This window comes from Amblyomma maculatum, chromosome 6, assembly GCF_055883805.1.
Source record: "Amblyomma maculatum isolate TAMU_Amacu chromosome 6, ASM5588380v1, whole genome shotgun sequence".
NCBI classification, from domain to species: Eukaryota; Metazoa; Arthropoda; class Arachnida; order Ixodida; family Ixodidae; genus Amblyomma; species Amblyomma maculatum.
In genome coordinates, this window is record NC_139349.1 from 112,161,855 (window position 1) to 112,181,900 (window position 20,046).

General features: G+C 41.6%; 2 protein-coding genes across 3 annotated transcripts; both read right to left on the reverse strand.

Annotated features, from left to right (window-relative positions):
* Nucleotides 1–181: 181 nt before the first annotated feature.
* Nucleotides 182–11,564, reverse strand: Mlc-c (Myosin light chain cytoplasmic). 2 transcript variants are annotated; one of them, XM_084607335.1, is made up of 6 exons: nt 11,473–11,564; nt 11,355–11,382; nt 10,593–10,733; nt 9,509–9,673; nt 2,076–2,153; nt 182–456 (listed from the first exon to the last, which is right to left on the reverse strand). In XM_084607335.1, the coding sequence occupies exons 1-6, from the start codon at nt 11,473–11,475 to the stop codon at nt 428–430; spliced, it is 444 nt and encodes a 147-aa protein (XP_084463461.1). In that variant the 5' UTR covers nt 11,476–11,564; the 3' UTR covers nt 182–427. The 2 variants fall into 2 exon arrangements, with proteins under 2 accessions (XP_084463461.1, XP_084463460.1); XM_084607334.1 differs by lacking the exons at nt 11,355–11,382; nt 11,473–11,564 and adding an exon at nt 11,074–11,226.
* Nucleotides 11,565–11,892: 328 nt separating this feature from the next.
* Rpe (ribulose-phosphate 3-epimerase) lies at nt 11,893–19,888 on the reverse strand. Its single transcript, XM_084607336.1, has 5 exons — nt 19,421–19,888; nt 18,986–19,093; nt 17,217–17,351; nt 12,204–12,290; nt 11,893–12,089 (listed from the first exon to the last, which is right to left on the reverse strand). Exons 1-5 carry the CDS (start codon nt 19,724–19,726, stop codon nt 11,970–11,972), a joined length of 756 nt encoding a protein of 251 aa, XP_084463462.1. The 5' UTR covers nt 19,727–19,888; the 3' UTR covers nt 11,893–11,969.
* Nucleotides 19,889–20,046: the final 158 nt, after the last annotated feature.

Sequence of the window (20,046 nt, forward strand, 5' to 3'; positions counted from 1 at the left end):
CTCACGACAGGCGGACTCATCAGTAGCACATATGCCGTGCATCCCTCGCCATATAACGGCATCCGTGACCTTGAGACAGTTTCCTTCTGCGTTCACACGCGCTCATTTATCAAGGTTTAGATATTTTTAGCCGCAAAATGATTTTTAAACGCAATTTTTTAAACAGGCACGACAAACGACGTTCCTGCTTGTTGCAATTTATTTCATTACTGACAAAGCGTTCATTACAGAAATTTTATTTCCAAGGCCATCCATGATTTATAAATACATAGAAGCAACACAGTGAATGCACTACCACCGAGCTGTGTTTTCAATCTGGCGGAGCAAAGTGCTTTTATTCTGGAATGAAGAGTTGGCCCCATGGTTGAAAATCGAAACTGAAGGCTGCTTGGTGCACGCCAACTCTGGAGGTGCTCCGCAAGAGACTTCAGCCATTCATCACCATCCTCACGAAGTCTGCAATAAAATAATTTTGTGTAATGTTAAACACAATGGGTTCAGGTCTTGATGTACAAAGTATATTTAAATACAGCACGCAACTTGTAATTCTGTTTGTACTTCTGTACGCAAATAGAAATTTAAAACCGAGCAGGTGACAGTATTTTCACAGTTGAAGAGAGCAAGGTTCTTGAGGTCCTCCGCCACAATTAGTCTCGTGCACATTTACTACCCTATTGGCTGCTAAAGCCCTACCTTTAGTCCAAACACAATTTGATAGTCTAAAACATGGCTTTATTGTGAACAACTGCAAAGCATCAATTACCAAGGCATTTTTTTTTTTGCTTGCCTCTTTCACACATTTGCTTCCACATGACAGTTGCACAGTATATTCCTCCAGAAACAAATGCACAAACATGCAGGGTACTCAAGTAGTTCCTGTAATGACATATGCCCCTCATGGGCACAAACAAGCACATTTAACACTTTGCTCTTGACTGGCTGATATTAGGAATAAGGAAAAGTGTGCAAACTCTGCATTAGCACACCACACGGTACATTCATTGCATATAGCCAGTTGTAAGCTGAGCTTAAAACGTTCAAATGAACTGGAACCCACTGTAACCACTAGCTGTGGCTCTCGCTACAACTACTGCAAAAAGTGACCACTGGCACATTGTGCCCTACAAGAGTTCCTGTAACAAAACTTCTTTGGCACTTGGAAAAAATGTTATATATTTACACTCGCTACAAGCAGTGGTCATGAGATCCCTCGCTGATTCCACATAATAGAGCTAAATGTGCGTTGATGTCAAAAGAAGGCGCGCTCTGACTGCAAACACCGGAACTGGAAGTAGAACTGACGATCAGTTTGGGTGTTTCCATCATGACTTGAGGTTGGGAAGGTGACACTTCCGAAAGCGACGCAAGCTCGGAATACAGGCCCTCGGCTATTATGGCCCGTAATAATTAAGGACCTGCTTTCACTGAAAATGCGACTATTTGAAATATGATAAACTAGAAAATTCTAAAATGTGAGGTTAACACGAATCAGGTTTGGTTTGGTTTGTGGGGTTCAACGTCCCAAAACAACTCAGGCTATGAGAGATGCCGTAGTGGAGGAGTCCGGAAATTTCGACCACTAAATACAAATAAATCTGTAATAATGCCGCAGTGGAGGAGTCCGTAAATTTCGACCACTAAATACAAATAAATCTATAATAATGCACTTATTATTTTTTTTTGCATGACTCTGACGGTGTGCCATACTGCCAAATGGCAATTGCACAGCCCTTTTCATTAGTGAAGTCAGGAGTGTACATAGAGAATAAATCTGTCCCTGAACAAACGTTTCAATCATATGGCAGAAAAGAATATTCCATTTTTAGAACTCCAAATTTCTCAGCAATAAATATATTTGCTGCTGCCAAGATAATGCCAACAGAGCCATAAAAACTAGCCAAATAATCAAATTTTACTCAGTCCAAAACATGAACAGAATTAACTTGGTGTTGGGCATGATGTACTATGGGATTTGTTGTCACAATGTTACGGGCTCCTTTAGTGACTCCATCGATCTCAATGAAACCCCAGCAACCAGGCATGGCAGAGCAAAGCATGCAAGCCAGCCATGCTACCTTCATAGTGGACGTTTCCTTGGGAGTCCTCCTGGCCAGCAAGAAGCTGCTCCACTTCATCATCGGTCAGCTTTTCACCTGAGTTAAAAGAAAAGAAGCAGTACTGAAAACACACTGTATATGCAAATAATCTCTTCATTTAAAACTGGTTTCGCTATTGTGTACATTCTGGCTTATATACATGCCAAAGACAGCGTCCTTCTTTATGACTACATAAGTGCCTGAAACGTAGGGGCATCATATCAAAGGTAGAGTCAAGCTTCCTTCATTGCAACCAAGCTCAAGCTGCATTACCACATTTTAAACAGACCATCATCTGACCACTTGGAGAAATACTGAGAAGTAAGAGTGACACACAGAGGGTGATACGCAGCTGGCAACTTATTCTCTATGGCTCCATCAATGTCCAAAAAATGATTAATCAGAGAAAATCACAATTAGAGGGTTCAATAACTGAATGCCTGACTGCCTTATGCATGATTTGTAATGCCAAACATGTACTCTTTTACTGCTACATGTTTTCTGAAGCTTTCAGAAGTAGGCATCATACATGGCAGAGTGACATGCTTTCGCAGATACACTAGTAGCACTCATCCTCTGTGAAACGGTAGATTTCTAAACTTGCACACACCATTCAGCTTCTAGCCAGTTTGCAACAAACACTCAGCTTGCGCTGGAAAAACTAATAATTTTGCACCTAGATCTATGAGAAATGCCATACAATTTTAGACTATTAACACAAAGACAACTTGCTCAGCCAGCCTCATGTTTCCTAAAATAATCTCTGAAGTTGGTATTAGACCCCGCAGCTGCTCACTTAAAAAAAACCGTTTTTAGCTTCTTTGAGCTCAGGCATGTGACTGCACAAGTAGTGGATACCAGGTATTTTAGCTTCAAAATTTTTTTTAAATGCACAGTTCAAAATGGATTTTTTTTTTTTTAGGTATACACTCCCCACCAAGGTAGATGTAATTTACTCTAAAATGATTGTAATTATATGGCCAATGACCTAAAATCTGTTTCCTAAAAAAATCTCTGAAGTTGGTATAAGACCCCGCAGCTGCTCACACTTAAAAAAAAGAAAAAGTTTTTAGCTTCTTTGAGCTCAGGCATGTGGCTGCACAAGTAGTGGATACCAGGTATTTTAGCTTCAAAAATTTTTTAAAATGCAGAGTTCAAAATGGAATTTCTTTTTTTTTTTTTTTAAGTATACACTCCCCACCAAGGTAGATGTAATTTACTCTAAAATGATTGTAATTATATGGCCAATGACCTAAAATCTAATTTGTAAACAACCCAGTTGAGTGGGTACCTAGTGCCAACGGGGAGTTTGAAGCCATGGATCGGTCGATTTTGAAAAAATAAATAAATAAAATAAAAATAAACATTTTCAGAAGATCCGCAACACAAATCCGGCACTATTGCCCACAAAACACAGAAAGAGAACATCAAATGTGCAGGAAGCTCAGTGGAAATGCAGTGTCTTCTGATGACGTGTTGCAGTGACTCTGAAACCAAATTTGAACTGCATGCTCTAGTGTACTGCGACATGCATTTCTTTTGTTCTGTTGCCCTCAAAATAAACTTTTAGGGGACTGCAAAGATGTGCATAAGCTGCTCTTTAGTAGCTCCTAGTTGCACTTGGTGCCTCTTCACAACTTTTGAGCCATGACTAGACACTAGTCATGGTCATGACTCTTACACAAGTCGTGGACTCCACAGTCATGCACTCATGCACACTGGATCTTCAATCTGACTGACTCACGACAAGTGACTGACTAACTATAATTACTCACTTGACTAGGCATAACACAACATTTATATACCACTTGTCATTACATGGACATACATGACTAGCAGTCTCATTTTAATGTGACATCATATCACACGTTACATTTGTTATCGCAAACATAGCCATGCAAGGCTTCCGCCTTAACGACCATGAAGATGGCAATGACTCCCTTTTTCCTTACACCAAGCAGTGAGGCAAAATAGGCGAGGCACAACAATGTGTGCAGTTTAAATGAGGTGCCGTAGTCACTACAACACGTTTTCAGGAGACGCCAGGGTTCTACCAAGCTTTCTGAAGATCCAATGCACTTAGTTTCCGTTTTTTGTAGAAAAGAGCACCAAATTTCGTAACGCTGCCAGAATTTACAAAATGAGTGTTACTTTGGTTCAAAAATTTATATGGCATGCTGTTGAACCTGACTTCCAACTCGCTACCGGCACTATATTCACCCAAAATTAATTACTTAGAAGTTGTTTAGTGAGCTTTGGTTCATCAGCAAGAAAAAATGTTAGACTCAGTACCATTCAATAACACTGCACCATAATTTGAACTTGATATGGCCACTGATGTGGCCCATACTCTGGAACTGTTCCGTCTTTTCAATTTGTGCACAAAACTTCAACAGCACAGATCGCAACAAGCATCAAGAGAAGTGCCTACCCAAACGTCACTTAGTCATGAACGTTATGGAATGTGCCCAAAAGAGAAGTGTTAACTAATTAAATGGCAGTCAAAACAGCACAGTGTCAAGTTTGTTACTGCAGTAGACCTAAAAAATCCAGTTAGTTACTGTTTAAAGCCCAGTTCATATATGACAAGACACAACCTGTTGAGCACGTGTAAGTAATCCACGACCACAGTGCAATAGAAGAGACATTGCAAGGAAGGTGTTACTTTGCAATTTCCTCCATCTTGCTCGCTGTGTCCCATCTGTTGTTTTACGGCCATGGATTACCGGTCTTTACAGAACTGAGGCAAATACACAAATATATTTATTTGCAATTTCACTTTAAAAAAAATCTATGCATGGAAATCAGTGTTTTACTATAGGTTGCTTAAATATTAGTTACATACGCAGCCACATATAAATAATTTGTCCCTTTAGTTAACCAGGCCTCATTATTGCCACATAGGAAGCAAGACACAAAACAGGCCACTTGCACCTACTACACTTACTGCAAGCGTTTTAACACCTATGCATATCAGCAGCTCAGTTCGTGTACTATCGTGAACTGCATAAAGCTCTATACTTTCAGCCTAATTTTTGTGCTATCCCCTCTTCCATTTTACTTTCACGAGAAACTAGAACAAAGGAGCAGTTCTGATGAATAGATGCAACAGCTGCAGCCCATTTTCATCTTTTCAGCCTCAAAGGGCAATTTTCGAGGGCAATTTAACACGACTTTTCCAACAGGGTCTCCTCCCCATCTATAATTTATGGCAAGGCCAGACAGCTGTGTCATATTTCATTCATGTACAGATAAATTTTTAAACTCTGCCCCTTTTGTTCTAAGCCAAGACTCACTGACCTGAGACGACGACCTGGATGAAGGTCGAGCAATAAATGTATCACGATTAGCACTAAACTTGTGACATCATGAGTAATAGATACAAGTGAATACTTGCTCCCAGTGTGGATGCATACAGGTCGCTGCTAATGAATAATTACTTCCTTAAATTAAATCTCCATCATGGGGTGTTCCTCTAAATACACTAGGCTTCAAAAACTCTCGCACCACCTTTGCAGGTCAGTGTTTAAATTTTTTTTTCCCTTTTTAATGACTCAATAACAGAATTCTTGACGGGAGTAACAGATTAACCACACCCTTTTCTATTTTCAAAACTAAATTACTTTTGCAAGTGAAACATATTTTTGCAATTGCACTGCTTTGAGCATAGATTTGCTGCATTCAGCCGTAACTGCATCGCATTTAAGGTTGTGTGCATCAGTTGCTACAAGGCCTACAAGATTTAATACAGTTTTGCATTCGTCTAGAGGCTGCCTCTGGTGGCTGAGGCCATGCATTGAGCATCACCCATAAACGATATTGATGCACTACATGTTTGAAAGCCTTTGGAAAGGCGGATTAGCTTATAGGGCCACAAAGCAACTGAGGTCATGATGGACAGTGTAATGGTAGGCTCTGCATAATTTCGACCACCTGGAGATCTTTAATGAGCGCCGACATGGCACAGTACATAGGAGCTTTGCATTTCAGCTTCACTTAAAGGCCCACTGTCTACCCTCTGGTCGAAAATATTTTTTTTCCCCCCATGACTGTGAGGCTTCGCCGCCAGAATGCAAGGCCGAAAAAATGTTTTTGAAAAGAGTAATAACGCAGAAAATAACAGCCACCACAATAGCTGATTCTGTCGTGTTTCTCTCCTCCCGTTTCCTCGCAAAGGTTTTTCACTCTCATGCCCGGTTGTCTAGTCTCCGCAAGACAAATTCCCCTTCTTCATCCGCAATTGGCGGGTGGTGGGGCGTGGTACTCTGCGTGCGCGAAAACGAAATGGGTGATGGAGCGCGCGCTGCTGCATTCAATGCATTCAGTCCTACTGTGGCGAGGGAAAAGCGCGCAACGAGCGGTACACACAATTAGTCGTGTACGCCTGGCATGGGTAGAGGCATATTCTATATATATATATTTTTGGTAGCCTCACCATAATATATGTCCTTCACCCCTCAGTTAGCGAGACAGACCAATGGATGTCGTGCTACTCTGACGTCAGACACACGGCCTGGCGGGCCAGCGTAGAGAACGGGGAAGCTGGTTTCCCGAAGGGGAGGATGAGAGAGCTTTGATTTGCATTCTCGCTGCTTTGCAGTGCGCGTATCGCTGTAGCATTTTGCACAGACTATCTATCGCTGTAGCATTTTGCACAGACTATCTATCGCTGTAGCATTTTGCACAGACTATCTCCGATACCTGATCGAAGCATTGGGCTCGTATGCTTAAAAAATACCCTAGACAGTGGCCCTTCAAAGAATTAACACACAATACACCTGCATAATGTATCGAATTTCGAAAGAGCACCCAAAACTAAGTTGAAGCAAAGCACACATGTCACAACGAATAATACGACCCCACTATTTTAAGAGCAATACTGGCGTATGCAAATGGCACATGTAGAAACTTGGCACTGGGACATACTTGCCTCCTTATGGTACAAATGAAAATGCTGTAAATTATGGTAACGAACCATTACCATCTCAAGCAGTCAGATGTGACAGCATAAATACAGTTGAGCTCACTTATAACAACCGGAGTTATAGCAAACATTCACTTATTACGAAAGAGAGTGGCACTACCGTCAAAATTTGCTTCAGTGCTATGGGACTGCGTCTCACAAACAACTATGGCCACGGCACTTGCTTATAACAGGGAGACCCGCAGACTTGCCGCCACACTCGAAAGACTCGAGCTTCCAATTAATGAGGAGACCGAAAAGGAACTCCCAGAAGCTGTACTATGCCCCTAAAAGAGTTTACCCCTCAAAAATATATAAAAGAGGTGGAATTGAGACTGTAGTTAGCCGCCGGCGCATTAGTAACACTCCAGCACATCCCTGAGATATCATTACTGAGTGCACGATAGAAGTAGGCGGTAGGATAGTTAGAGAAAAGACCAGCAAATTATCTAAGCAGACGAAAGATTTTATTAAGAAACATCAAAGCATGAAAGCCTCCAACCCAATAGATAGGACAGAATTGGCAAAGCTTTTAAAGGCAATCAATAGGTGCAAAGTGTCCGACATAAGGAAGTATAACATGGAAAAAATTGTGCATGCTCTAAAAAACAGCGGCAGCCTTGAAACGGTGAAGAAGAAATTAGGCATAAGCAAAAATCAGATGTATGCACTAAAGGACAAGACAGGCAATGTCATCACGAATATGGATAGGATAGTCAAAGTAGCCGAGAAGTCTATACTGATCTCTACAGTAGCCAAAGAAGTCAGGAAAATAATGAGATTGGCAGTAGGGAAATGCAGTCAGACGCTCCGTCAGTGGCGAAGAACGAGGTTAAGAAAGCATTAGAAACTATGAAAAGGGGAAAAGCAGCTGGGGAAGGTCAGGTAACTGCAGATTTGTTGAAGGACGGTGGAGATATTGTGCAAGGAAAACTAGCCACCCTGTATATGCAGTGTCTGGTGTCATCAAAAAACTATAAACAGACATTTACAAGCAACACTCTAAAGAAATAAGCCCAAATTTTGCAAAAATGTGCTTTTTTCTCTTTTTTTTTTGCTGTATTAGAGCAATCCATTTACAATGGAATCTGTGTGACAGTCAAGTTTGTTGCAAGTGGGCTTGATACTGTATGCAGCCATTCCCAAATTTAAGGCAGAGGTTCATTCAGATCCCGGAGCTTTTTCCATAGTGTTTCCCATCGGTGAATTTCATGCACCAAAGCTAGCCAGTCAAAATTCCCTCTTGGGCCACTCTACTTCTCCACAACGTGCGGCCACCACACAAGAGGCATTATGAAACTTTTACAGCTGGTTCCCCATTCAGACTTGATTTCTGTTGAGCTTGGGAGCTGTGCAGCTTAATCTTTAGGCAAAGCAATTAACATTTTGGTAGCTCTCCCTACATGTGTACAGTGGCGAATTTCTATACTGCAGTGTTTTTTCCGCATTGGTATAACATTGATTGTGTACTGAAATTTCGAACCATATTTAAGATACATGCAGACTAAAGTGCTGCCATCTCCTAGGTCTTACAGGAAAAGTTAGAAAAATACCTACGGTGCCTTTTAGAGGAGAAAAGATTAACTGACTTCAATCTTTAGAGTTTTGCAGCGTGGTTTATGGCAACATGCTGTCCTGCTTCTGGTCTCCCCGCGTGATCGTAAAAAATGACTGCGAATCTTTTTTTCTTTTTATGTCTATTGGTCCTCTTGCAGAGGTCTGCCAAAGTTTTTATCTTTATTTGTGCTGTCCTTAGTCTTGTTTATTACTGGCACTCTACAGTTTTCTTTCTCTCCTGGCCTAATAGGTTTTTGCAGTTTTCAGTGATCCTGGCACCACCACCAAGATACTACGGCACCCCCCCCCCCCCCCTCCCTCAACTTTACTCACTGTACTTAATCAAAATCTGTAATAAAGTGATTTGGCCATCACAGAATGCTGGAAGAGTACTATCAGCGTCAAATGAAATGCGAACAGCGGAACGCGTGGCGATAGGCTCAACTGAGGCCACCTGCTTGTCGTTGTCAGAGAGAGGCGCACCAGTATACACAACTTGGAATTTCTATGACTGTGCATGTGTAGTAGAGAAAAGCAGGTAACAATTCTGATGTCTTTCGACCACTATCAAGTGCAACTACAGAGCTTGCCTAATCCTACCAGAACAAATCAGCGACGGGGGAACATCCACCTGTTTATTCCAGAGCTATACCTACCCACCAGTGTGTGTTATGCACAGAAAACAGTTGCGGAGCCATCTGCTACCAAGAAGGACTGAAGGCCAGCTCAAACAAGTGAGTGTGGAAACTATGCTATGCTGCTTTCTCTGCGACATGCAGTACTTTCCCTGCCGCCATTAGAGAGGGGAGAGTTTGTATGTAGCCTATAAAGTGGTGTTAGAGGTCTCGTGTGCACATAAGTTGGTTACTTGGGCCTAGGTCTTCCCCCTTACCCAAAGTAGTGAGCAGATGCCTCAGCTCAGCAGAGCTAATGTAGCCATTGCCATCCTTGTCAAAATGGCGCAGGCCTTCAATGAAGTCCTCGGCTGTGTCTGTGCTGCGGTTCTTGCTGATGGTCTGCAGGATGGGCAGGAATACATCAAAGCTGATCCGTTCATCTGCAGAAAAAAAAAAAAAGAAAAAGAAAAAAAAAAAAAAAGAAAAAGTGCATGCAGCCTGGCTGTGAGATACCTACAGTGGCATGCTATGTAACACGAAAAACATCTGAAGGATCCCAAGTAAAGGTGGATACTAAAAAAAGTTTCTGTAAACATTTTTCCTTCTGAAAAGCACACCCTAGATAGCTGAAGCAGACATTTATAAATTTAGCAAGATTTATGAAAAGCAAACGAAAACATTTGCACCGGATGCCAGTGACAGCCAGTACAGCAAGCACATACTTACCTATTAACGGGTTACTTTTTCTCTAAGATAAACGGATTTTTTTTTGTAAAAGAAACCACTTCCCATGACTTTATTAATATAAACATAAACAGTTTATCATTCACCGTTAGCATTAATGCTTAGTATACGTTTTGCCGAAAACTATTATCCTCACACATTTCGGTGTTGTAGAGTGCGACTAAAGTTTTTGCATGAGAGTGAACAGTGCACACCAATGTAACGGTATTCACTCGGCTTGAGAGTGGTATAACCACAAAATTCAGGAATCGAAGAAACGTTTTGCTAACATGAGTGATGCTTTCGTAAAAGACTTTCTAGAAAGCCTTTTTCAAGTGAGACTTGTGTGAGAGCACATTCATTTTGCACACTCAGTCTAAAATGCGCTTCCTCAATATAGTAACACCAGCAACCGTTTCAGTATGTTTGCGCATGTCACTCATGTTATTCCTAAGAGAATGGAGTGACGTAATTGACATAACAAACTACCCCACCCATATGATAATGCCGCGCCCCAATTTCATGCAGAAACGGAAGCCAGTGCAAAGTAGCAGCGCGTAGCCCAGATCAATTTGTTCATATTCATTCGACTACGGCCACCAAGTTAAAACGGCACCCCGAGTGCGTACTACTGACCAGGCCTGAGCTGGTGGCAGCACTTCTTCACGTCGGCCTCGGTGGGATTCTGGCCAAGGGCGCGAAGAACGTCACCCAGCTGAGAGATGTTGATCTTGCCATCACCTCGGTTGTCAAACAGGGAGAAGGCCTCCTGGTAGTCTTGAATAACCAAAAAATAAATGATACTAAACGCACGTTGTGCCCAAGACCACGTTCAACACAATCCGCATGCTAGAGATGCGACCGCTCAACGCCGACAATGTGTAACGCGTGAGTGCTTTTCTTTCTATATGAAATGCCTAGGTCAGTTATCGCCAAATCTGAAAGTTCCGCAACGTAGATACGTGAAGTACTGCAGTTAACATTCCGTCCTGCCAACTATACAGAAGCAATGTCAACTAAAACGATATTAGTTGGTCCGTGAGCCTGACCGACAGCAATAACACATTCGCACGAACAGACACCTATATCGGCAGAAAACAGTACAACGCGAAATTACCAATTTCAGTGAAGTTGAAGTACTTTCGAAACGAGTGCATCTCGAGTTTCGGCACACAACTGAGACAGATCTGGCGAGTCGTCTGCGCTTCACTAGCACGACTGTTCAATCGCAAGTTTCCGCTGCACTTCCTAATATGGAATAAACCGCAACAACCGGGGCTCGCACGCCGCGGGAGGCATACACAAGACCGCAGTGAGCAGGGTGACAGGCAGGGTGTGTCAACGGATCGGCATTCCAGTTCACGAGCTCACAACGGCACTTTGCAAACGACCACTCACCGCTAATTTGGTCATCCGTGTACCCAGCCTGGAAAGGTTAAAGAAACGCTGTTAACACAGATGTGCTAGCAGACAGGTTAACGACAAAAAAAAAACGAGCAGGAGAGCAGCGCTTTACCATGATGATCCGGCAGCCGACCAGCTAAAATGGCGCTCCCACAAACCCTTTCGTGACCTGCGGCAATGACGTCACATCCGGCAGGAAGTATCTGTCTGCTAGCAGCCGATAAGGTCCTTTTTTTTTTTTTTTTTTTTTTTTTTTGCTCGCTGCTTTCGGTTTTTGTTACAAACCCAGCTGGCCGCCTACTTCGCCACACGCAAGCTGCAGAATCTGTTCGATGCAGTGATTCAGCCACGGGCGCGCGCCACAGCCGCCCAAGCCCAGCCGTGATTTACCGCATGTATTTAATCTTCGTTCTTTTCCTTATTAGTCCCTATTTCATCACTGCTGATGGCCCTACCCTCCACCAGTTTACCATTAAGCCACTGCTCCTGCTTCCAGTTCAACCGATGAGCCCGAATTCAGCTGCAACACAAATATACAAAATATACATCTTTTATTAGTGCCATAAAAAATAGTTTCAACCTTGCACCACTTCACGTCAGGAGGAAACATCAGTGTGTGGTTTTTGATTTAATTACACTATCTACACATTGCCGAAGAGTAGTTATCACATTTTTAGGATCTTTGCTCTTTGTAATGGCTGTTCCCGAGACGATCATATTAGCTCCAGCCTGAAACAAATGAGAAAAGAAAAACAAAGTTTCTTATATAAATGTCGAAATAGAGTGCCTGGCAGTGGCACATTTGCCTTTATTTGCATGCTTAATGAAAGTCGCTGTGAATACCTGAGCACATTCTTGAATTGTATTTGGTCCCACTCCGCCATCCACTTCAATGTCCAAGTCTTTAAACTTTGAACGCAGTAGCTTCACCTGTAAAATGAAATAACCCAAGACATTCAACATCAGCAGTGATGTAAACATGAAAAATCCATTTCTTCTCCTTCTATTGCTACAACACGCCTAGGCGTACGTTTCAGTTTTAGTAAGCATGAACTAGGAGTAAGAAACGAAAGACTCCAAAACAGTATACATAAGCTCATGGCAAAATAATTACGGTTTCCCATTCAGGCAACAAAAGAAAAATAAAAATCGATTTCCTTGTCCTCATCCTGCGTAAAGTCTCAGCAATAGCTTTATTACCTTTCCCCAACTCTTAATTTACGAATGTCACAATCCAAGTAAGTTCATGATGGCCACAATCCACCAGCATTATATGACCCCACCATTCTCCACAGCTTACCAGCCTGCCTGAACAGAATTTTCACTGCAAATCACAAGGGCAATGATAAATGTCTTGTCTGAAACATGCTATGACGGTAAGATCATTTACCCCATGCCAGTGTGTTTATAGCGTGGTTCAGCTGCAGAAGACAATGATAGCCTCAGCACGCCTGCCAGGCACGCACAGATTGGATTTTGTGACGCTTTACTGAATGTCGTTGTCAACTGAAGTGTCGTCGTCTTCTGCGGCCGGGCCACAATGGCACGCTATAGGTTCCTCATATAGGTATAAAAAGGTAGGCAGCCTCAACCCAGTTTTACACCGTCGATACATGTGGCAAATTTGTTGCCCCCCTCCTACCCCCCCCCCCCCCTTCCCAAAAAAAAAGCCAACTTCCTTAGCAATTTCTTAATAGAGGTGCTACATATTTATCAATAACTATAAAAGAAAGTAGAAGCATTCAGTTCCAGTGTAGGGCTCTATTGCAAGAGATCACAAGAGTATACAGTGGATTTCAAGGTACCGAATTCCATCATGGAACAAAACCACAGAACCCAGCGTGCTGATTCAGTGGTTGTGGCATTCAGGTGCTGAGCCTGATGTCACATTTACCCCTGTGGCTTTGACGGATGCAAAATATGAACATGAAGATGTGCGGCGAGATACTCATGCACATTAAAGAACCCCAGACCAGGTAGCTGGGGATAATCGAAGCCCTCTGCTGGAATGTCTCTCATGGCTCAAGGGGAGCTTCAAGACAACCAACCCAATATGCCATGCCACGTGATGCCCTGCTTGTCATCAACAATTATCTGTTTTGTTGGGTTTAAATGGCACTATGTATTTGTTGCAAGTCATTCTTGCCAAGTGTTGATAAAGCGGCTTCAACCACTTGTGCTTGCTTCAACCCAACCATGATAAAGAAGGTAAACGAACCTTACAGAGCCAATAAATATTTCAATGTTTGACATACTGCATAGAGCTGGTGCATCAAACTTAAACTATGAAAGAGGGAAGAGTGGAGGGCTCCATATTTCTTATGAGTACCTAATACCCTTTAAAAGGGCACTAAAGACAAACCAAAGCGGGGCTACATCGATAACTTCTGAATGAAGGGATAACTTTCATTCAAAACAAAACTTTACAGAAATGGCCCACGAATGTATTAGTACAGGTGTATGCCACTATTTGCGGCTGCTTTTATAAGCGAACCGCGGTGACATGCATCTTTGTGTGCTGCACATCTCTCAGTCCCCAAGGACACACTGTCAGTCACTTATACTGGTAAGTGCCGAGTCTTTTTTCATCACTGACACTACGAGTTTGAATCAAGTGGCAAAAGAAAAAGTGTTCTAACTGTAAATATGGTTTTCATAAGAACATGCGCACCTTTCAACACTGAAAAAACAAAACATCAACAAACCCGGATATAGCCATTCAGCCACTTTTTTAAAAAAGAAAACCATTGGGCAAAGTTGTCCCCAAGGCCACATTTTGGGGACATTGATATCGCACAGTTCAGGGACATTTCCGCATTCAGCCTCCACAAAAATGTGGCCACTGTGAATGGTATTCAATCCCACATCCTTGCGCCCGGCAGCCGAATGCTACAGACACAGATGCTGTGAAGAGAGTTATGTTGACACCACACAGACACCCTCAATAAACAAACAAGCGGGCTTTTATTGCGACAGCAGACAACCTGGCTTTGGCGTTGCGAGCAAAAAATCTCGAGCATGCCTTTGACAGATGCTAGTTAGCAGGTAGCATGGCTAGGCACCGAATGATCGACAGGTTGTGTGAAGTCACAAGACCCACTACAAGGCAAGTTGGCAGAAGGTTTATGCAGAGTGAGATGGGAATCGAACCCAGGACCTTCGGATCCCGATTCAGACACACTGCCCATGTTTGTATGACTTGGTGACAGCGGGGCTCTATATCCGTGCTGGGTGGTTTTTCACACAATGAGATAGCTCGAGACTATGCTAATGAGTGTGTGAGATAAGTAGTGGTTAAACGAGTAGCGAAGTGCATGGATGCGAACGAGAATCTGCGAGGGGAGCTGCAGATGGGAGTCATTAATGTTACGGCATCATGCCTTGAAAGGCAGAGCCTGAGTATCCCTCAGATTTACATTTTGAACTGGCTCTAATAGGATAAAATGGGATGCTTAAGTAAGGTACAGTCTTGGTCAAAAGTCCTGAAGATAAAGGATTTTCGTCTCAGCCGCAAAATAGATCCGTCATGCCATCATTAAAGGCCAAAGAGCATTTAAAATGCTAGAAAATGATTTCTTATCACAGTAAGAAACTGTCTCATAGCATTTCATGACGCTTAAGTCTTTAATGGCACTGTGACAGCTCCATTGTGCAGCTGAGAGAAAAATCCTTTGGCTTCAGGATTTTTAACCAGACTGTAAATTTGGTAATGATTCCAGATAGCACTACTTTATTCAAGGATTGGGAGTATAAAGGCTTTATGTATATACACTTCCCAGCCTGACATTCGTAGGTGAAAATGTAAGTTTCCTGTATGGCGCTTTGTGTCCATCTCATTATTGTGAAGTAGGAATGCTTAAAACTCTGCATGATATTATCCACACTGGATCATGAATGAAGAAAAATGTGGAAGGTAGCATTAACTTTTCTGCTACCACACCTATTCAAATCGACAACTGATGATAGATGCTGTAAATCGCCAATTTTGATATGTCGGAATCGTTTCTCGTGGACCCAGCACCATCCAGTGGTTAGTCTAGGTACTGCACTTGTAGAACCAGGTTAAGTTTTGAGTTTTGCCACTTTGGCGATGTTTTGATTTTTGATGAACCTTTTTGAGAACTAATGTGCATGTATTGTTGCGAAAGGAAGCATGATGGCCGCACTTGAGGGGGGGGGGGGGAACCTGCCACTTGTGGTAATGCAGCATTAGCATCAAATTTTTGTGATCAATCATAAGACTTCCTCCAAGTCAAATATCGAATCATAATGTCGGCTTTCGGCTTTTCACTAGTGAGCTTTGATTTTGAGTCCGGGTGGTTTTATTCCGTGAAAACGCATTCCTGAAGATTCGCCGCATGTCCAAATTATATACCCGGCCTTTACAGTCAGTTTGCACCATTTTTGGTTTGGTGCCTCACGAAAACCAGGAGCTGCTTCACAGCATGGTACGAGAAATGAGGCAGTTTCCACTTGTAGTTATTTTATGTAGCTGAATAACGGCGCTGTGCAGATAGTTTATTTTCTTATTTAATGTTCCTGGGTCATTGATCTTCAAGATGTGCATTCTAAGCTTTATTTGTTAATAATGCATCTGTACATATTGTGCCTTTTTTGCTTATTTTTTATCAATTCTTCACAAAAATGGCAATTTTCCAATTTTTCGTGTGTTCCATAATAAATTTCTTGCTTTGTAATTTGTTTTTGGAAAGAGCATGAGCTTTGATTTTGAGTCCGGGTGGTTTTATTCCGTGAAAACGCATTCCTGAAGATTCGCCGCATGTCCAAATTATATACCTGGCCTTTACAGTCAGTTTGCACCATTTTTGGTTTGGTGCCTCACGAAAACCAGGAGCTGCTTCACAGCATGGTACGAGAAATGAGGCAGTTTCCACTTGTAGTTATTTTATGTAGCTGAATAACGGCGCTGTGCAGATAGTTTATTTTCTTATTTAATGTTCCTGGGTCATTGATCTTCAAGATGTGCATTCTAAGCTTTATTTGTTAATAATGCATCTGTACATATTGTGCCTTTTTTGCTTATTTTTTATCAACTCTTCACAAAAATGGCAATTTTCCAATTTTTCGTGTGTTCCATAATAGATTTCTTGCTTTGTAATTTGTTTTTGGAAAGAGCATACCATTATGTGCAATTTTGTATGCTGCAACTTGTGCTGCAGTATTATTTGTACTGGAAAACAAAGTACCTTCCGAGACCTATGAAAAACAGCCATTTTCTCACAGTAATGAAATATTTAAAGCCAACAATAGGAAGTATGCTTGAACACCTGAAAACTATCACTTCTACTAAACACCAAAAATGCAAGGAAAAATCAAAAACAAAAGAAGAAAATGGAGTAACATTTGCCTCCAAGAAAAAACGCTGAAGCTCCAAACCCAAAGCCTTACCAGCGTTTTCTTTCTCCAAATGAAATTTTTACTCCTTACTGCATTTTTTTTAGATTCCTTTCGTTTCCACCTATCAAAGTAGCATGTTTCGAATACAGAAAAAAAGAACCCAAAGAAAAAGGAAATTTGCTTCACACAGTACTATAGCTCCCCTTGAGAGTAAGTTATAAGATTCCAACATAAATCCTTGTATTAAAGCATTAAGTGCAATAAAGCACTACCAGATTCCACCTGTGCATAAAAAAAAAAAAGAAAGAGAGCAAATTAGGCAACAAATTAGAAAGGAGAAGCATTCACAACTGTATTCACTGAATATATAACAGCTACTACCTTGGCCTGGAGAAAAAAAAATGTGAGCACTATGTAAAAAGCTACTAAGAGAGTAAAACATTCTGCTCAAATACTGGCAATGATTATTAGGTGAGAAGGAAGTGAATGAACAAGCACCTTGGGCATCATGTCAGCCATGAAACTCTGACCCCCAAATCCTGGCTCCACGGTCATCACAAGCACCATGTCGACATGTTCCACTAGTGGAAGCACCACATCAACAGGCGTTTTTGGCTTGATACCTACTCCAACCTGCGCACAGCAAATCAGAGACTGGTTGCAGAGCCACGATGATATGGAAAGAACTTAACTGACTGACATCCACAGGTGCAGTAAGTTCCAAGCTGCACAATGCCGCAAAATCATTCAGCAACACTCAGTTGGTAAGTTCAACAAGGATGTTTGCAATTGAGAAGCAAGAGCACAGGTACTGATGGCAGCCCTCATTGGTATCCTTGTATCAAGCAATACCTACTCCAAGACATGTTCCAAGACGTTTGGGTGTTTCAAATGCTGATTACTTCTAACAGTGCATAAACAAGGCCAGGGAAGTGTAGAAAAGGTGCAGAAGTACTAAACACGGGGATGGTAATGGGCACAATTAAATAGTTATAATAAATAACAAAAAAAAAATATATATACATCTGACTGGTAGCAGATTCCTAGTGAAAGGTGCCATTTACAGACCAGGTATGAACAACTAATATATAATATGATGCCCGTGTTACTGAAGCATGTATTCATAGTAAATTGTGTCTGTCAAAAAAAAAATAACTTGAAAAATCTCAAATTATTAAACCTTTCACTGAACGTCCCAATAAAAAGAAAACATGCCTGACAACATAGGACCCTAAATAGCAGGGGGCTGAGTACTACTTCTGCAACGCATTTGTAAGTCTTCCCCTCCCCTCTAAAACTATGCTGTCTAAATATAGCAGGGCAGAACATTAGTCCAGAATGCCCAAGTTGAGTGTTCAGGATTGCACACATAATAACCTAGTGACAATGCCCGGTTGGAACAGGATGCACATGAGCAGCATGCATGCAATTCTACTTTGACAGGATCGGTCATGTTTTTAAAATGTTTAAAATGAGGCGGTGTCCTTACATGGCACGCAGGCAGTCTAAAGCAAGCCGTGCAAATGTTTTAGACGACAGTTTCATTCCCTGTGTACGAACTCAATTTTACTCTCGTAGTTTCTTTCTCATTGTATGAATCTTCAGTGACCAAGATATTTTATAGATAGATTATAGATAATTGATAGATTTATAGATCTTTATAGATTTTGTTAGCCCAGCATGCCCAGCTTGAGCTCTCTGCCCACGAAAGGCACAGTACTCACGTCCTACTCCCTATACCTCATTACTTATCACTAACTGCTGCCCACTTGAAGCAGAATTTGTACTACATGAATCACTCCCAGAAAAGCAGACCACACATAACACTTTAAGCTGCACACTAGAAAACAGAAATAAAGTATTCAAGAAATTTTCACTACACACAAAACTGCACAAAACTCTGAGCCACCTCAAAGCCTTTTTAAAACATGTATGAGTGGCCAACTTCATGGTTTGCCTGGCTTTATTTTGTACGATTTCCTAATTTCTGAATACCTCAACATGCCCACCTGCTTAAAGTTCTAGCGTACCTGATGATCAAAGCATAGTATTAAATACAGAACAATGAAGAAAACTTGGGTGACAAAGATAAAAATAATTCTGGTCATTCTAGCTCCGTGAATAAAAGCCTTCCTTGGCTTCAGCTCCAATAAGTTATACTTTCTGTCACCAAGACTGAAGCACTTTTTTACACCTTCATCCGCAGTGCACTATTGTTTCGAAAGTCCTCAACAAGATGCAGGTTTCCTGGCTTCAAGCAGACAAACCTTCATGCCAGCTTCTCTAATCTTGCGCACAACACCGAGGGGATCTGAGGTGGCCTCATAATGGAAAGTATACTGATCAGCTCCAGCATCTGCCATCGGTGATATCCACTGCAATGAGAAATGTTGAAGAGCACAGTCAGGATCAAGCAGTGTTGCCATATGCTCATGATTGTTATGTTAAATAGCTTAACATTTTATATAAGATCGCTTAAGAATTTTAGCTGCTCATTCAGGTAGTTTAGAAAAATAAGAGCAGGACTGTGCTATTTGCAATTGAAATAAGCTACGTCATAACGCAGCAGGAAGTTAAACTAGTACCTGGTAAAGGTAAACAATCGAGTACAAAAAAGTTTATAAGAACAATGCCATGCTAGATAAGTACGTACGGCTAAGAAACAAGCTACAAGAAAAGATAAGACCTTCAGGAAATCTTACTTTCTCCGGTGCAAGCACCATCATATGCATGTCAAAGAAGGTTTTCGGTAGCTTGCTTTTGAGGCACTTGACGACAGGGTGTCCGAAAGTAAGATTGGGCACGAAGTGACCATCCATTACGTCAAGGTGAAGATAGTCAGCTCCACTGTCTAAGAGCTTTTGAGACTCCTCGTAAATATTCGCTAAGTCGGAGTTAAGGATCGACGGGCCAATTTTGCACGTCAAACTTGAAGAAGTCATCCTGGAAACTACGCGGCCTCCGGCAAAATGCTTGCGAGACGAAGTATAGAGGAATCTATATATCATGCGAACAGCACACACTATGAAGATGAAAAGCTTTTTTAAAGTGTGTGCTGTAGCAAATCTTTTCCCCTATCTTATTCTTATCGTACAGTACACTCTCTCAAACACGACAAAACCACAAAACCATTCGCGTCGGCTGCCTCGCAATGCGAGTAATGAAGTGAGCACAGCCGCACATCTAGTTTCGGTCTTTCATTCATAGTCTAACAAATATGTAATACAAAAATATAGCATTCAAATAAATGCATAGTATAACAAACCTAAACTAAATATAAAATAATATGGTCTTGTTAGGTTGGTCAAAAAACTCCATGCCAAGAACC

Coding starts and splice junctions, on each gene's coding strand:
- Mlc-c (XM_084607334.1), bottom strand. CDS start 11,113: ATGCACTCGTTTCGAAAGTACTTCAACTTCACTGAAATTG. Junction 10,734..11,073: donor CTTCAACTTCACTGAAATTG/GTAATTTCGCGT, acceptor TGGTTATTCAAG/ACTACCAGGAGGCCTTCTCC. Junction 2,154..9,508: donor GCATCTGCTCACTACTTTGG/GTAAGGGGGAAG, acceptor CTTTTAACTCAG/GTGAAAAGCTGACCGATGAT.
- Rpe (XM_084607336.1), bottom strand. CDS start 19,726: ATGATATATAGATTCCTCTATACTTCGTCTCGCAAGCATTTTGCCGGA. Junction 17,352..18,985: donor TTAGAGAAGCTGGCATGAAG/GTTTGTCTGCTT, acceptor TGCTGTGCGCAG/GTTGGAGTAGGTATCAAGCC. Junction 12,291..17,216: donor TGGCTGACATGATGCCCAAG/GTGCTTGTTCAT, acceptor TTCATTTTACAG/GTGAAGCTACTGCGTTCAAA.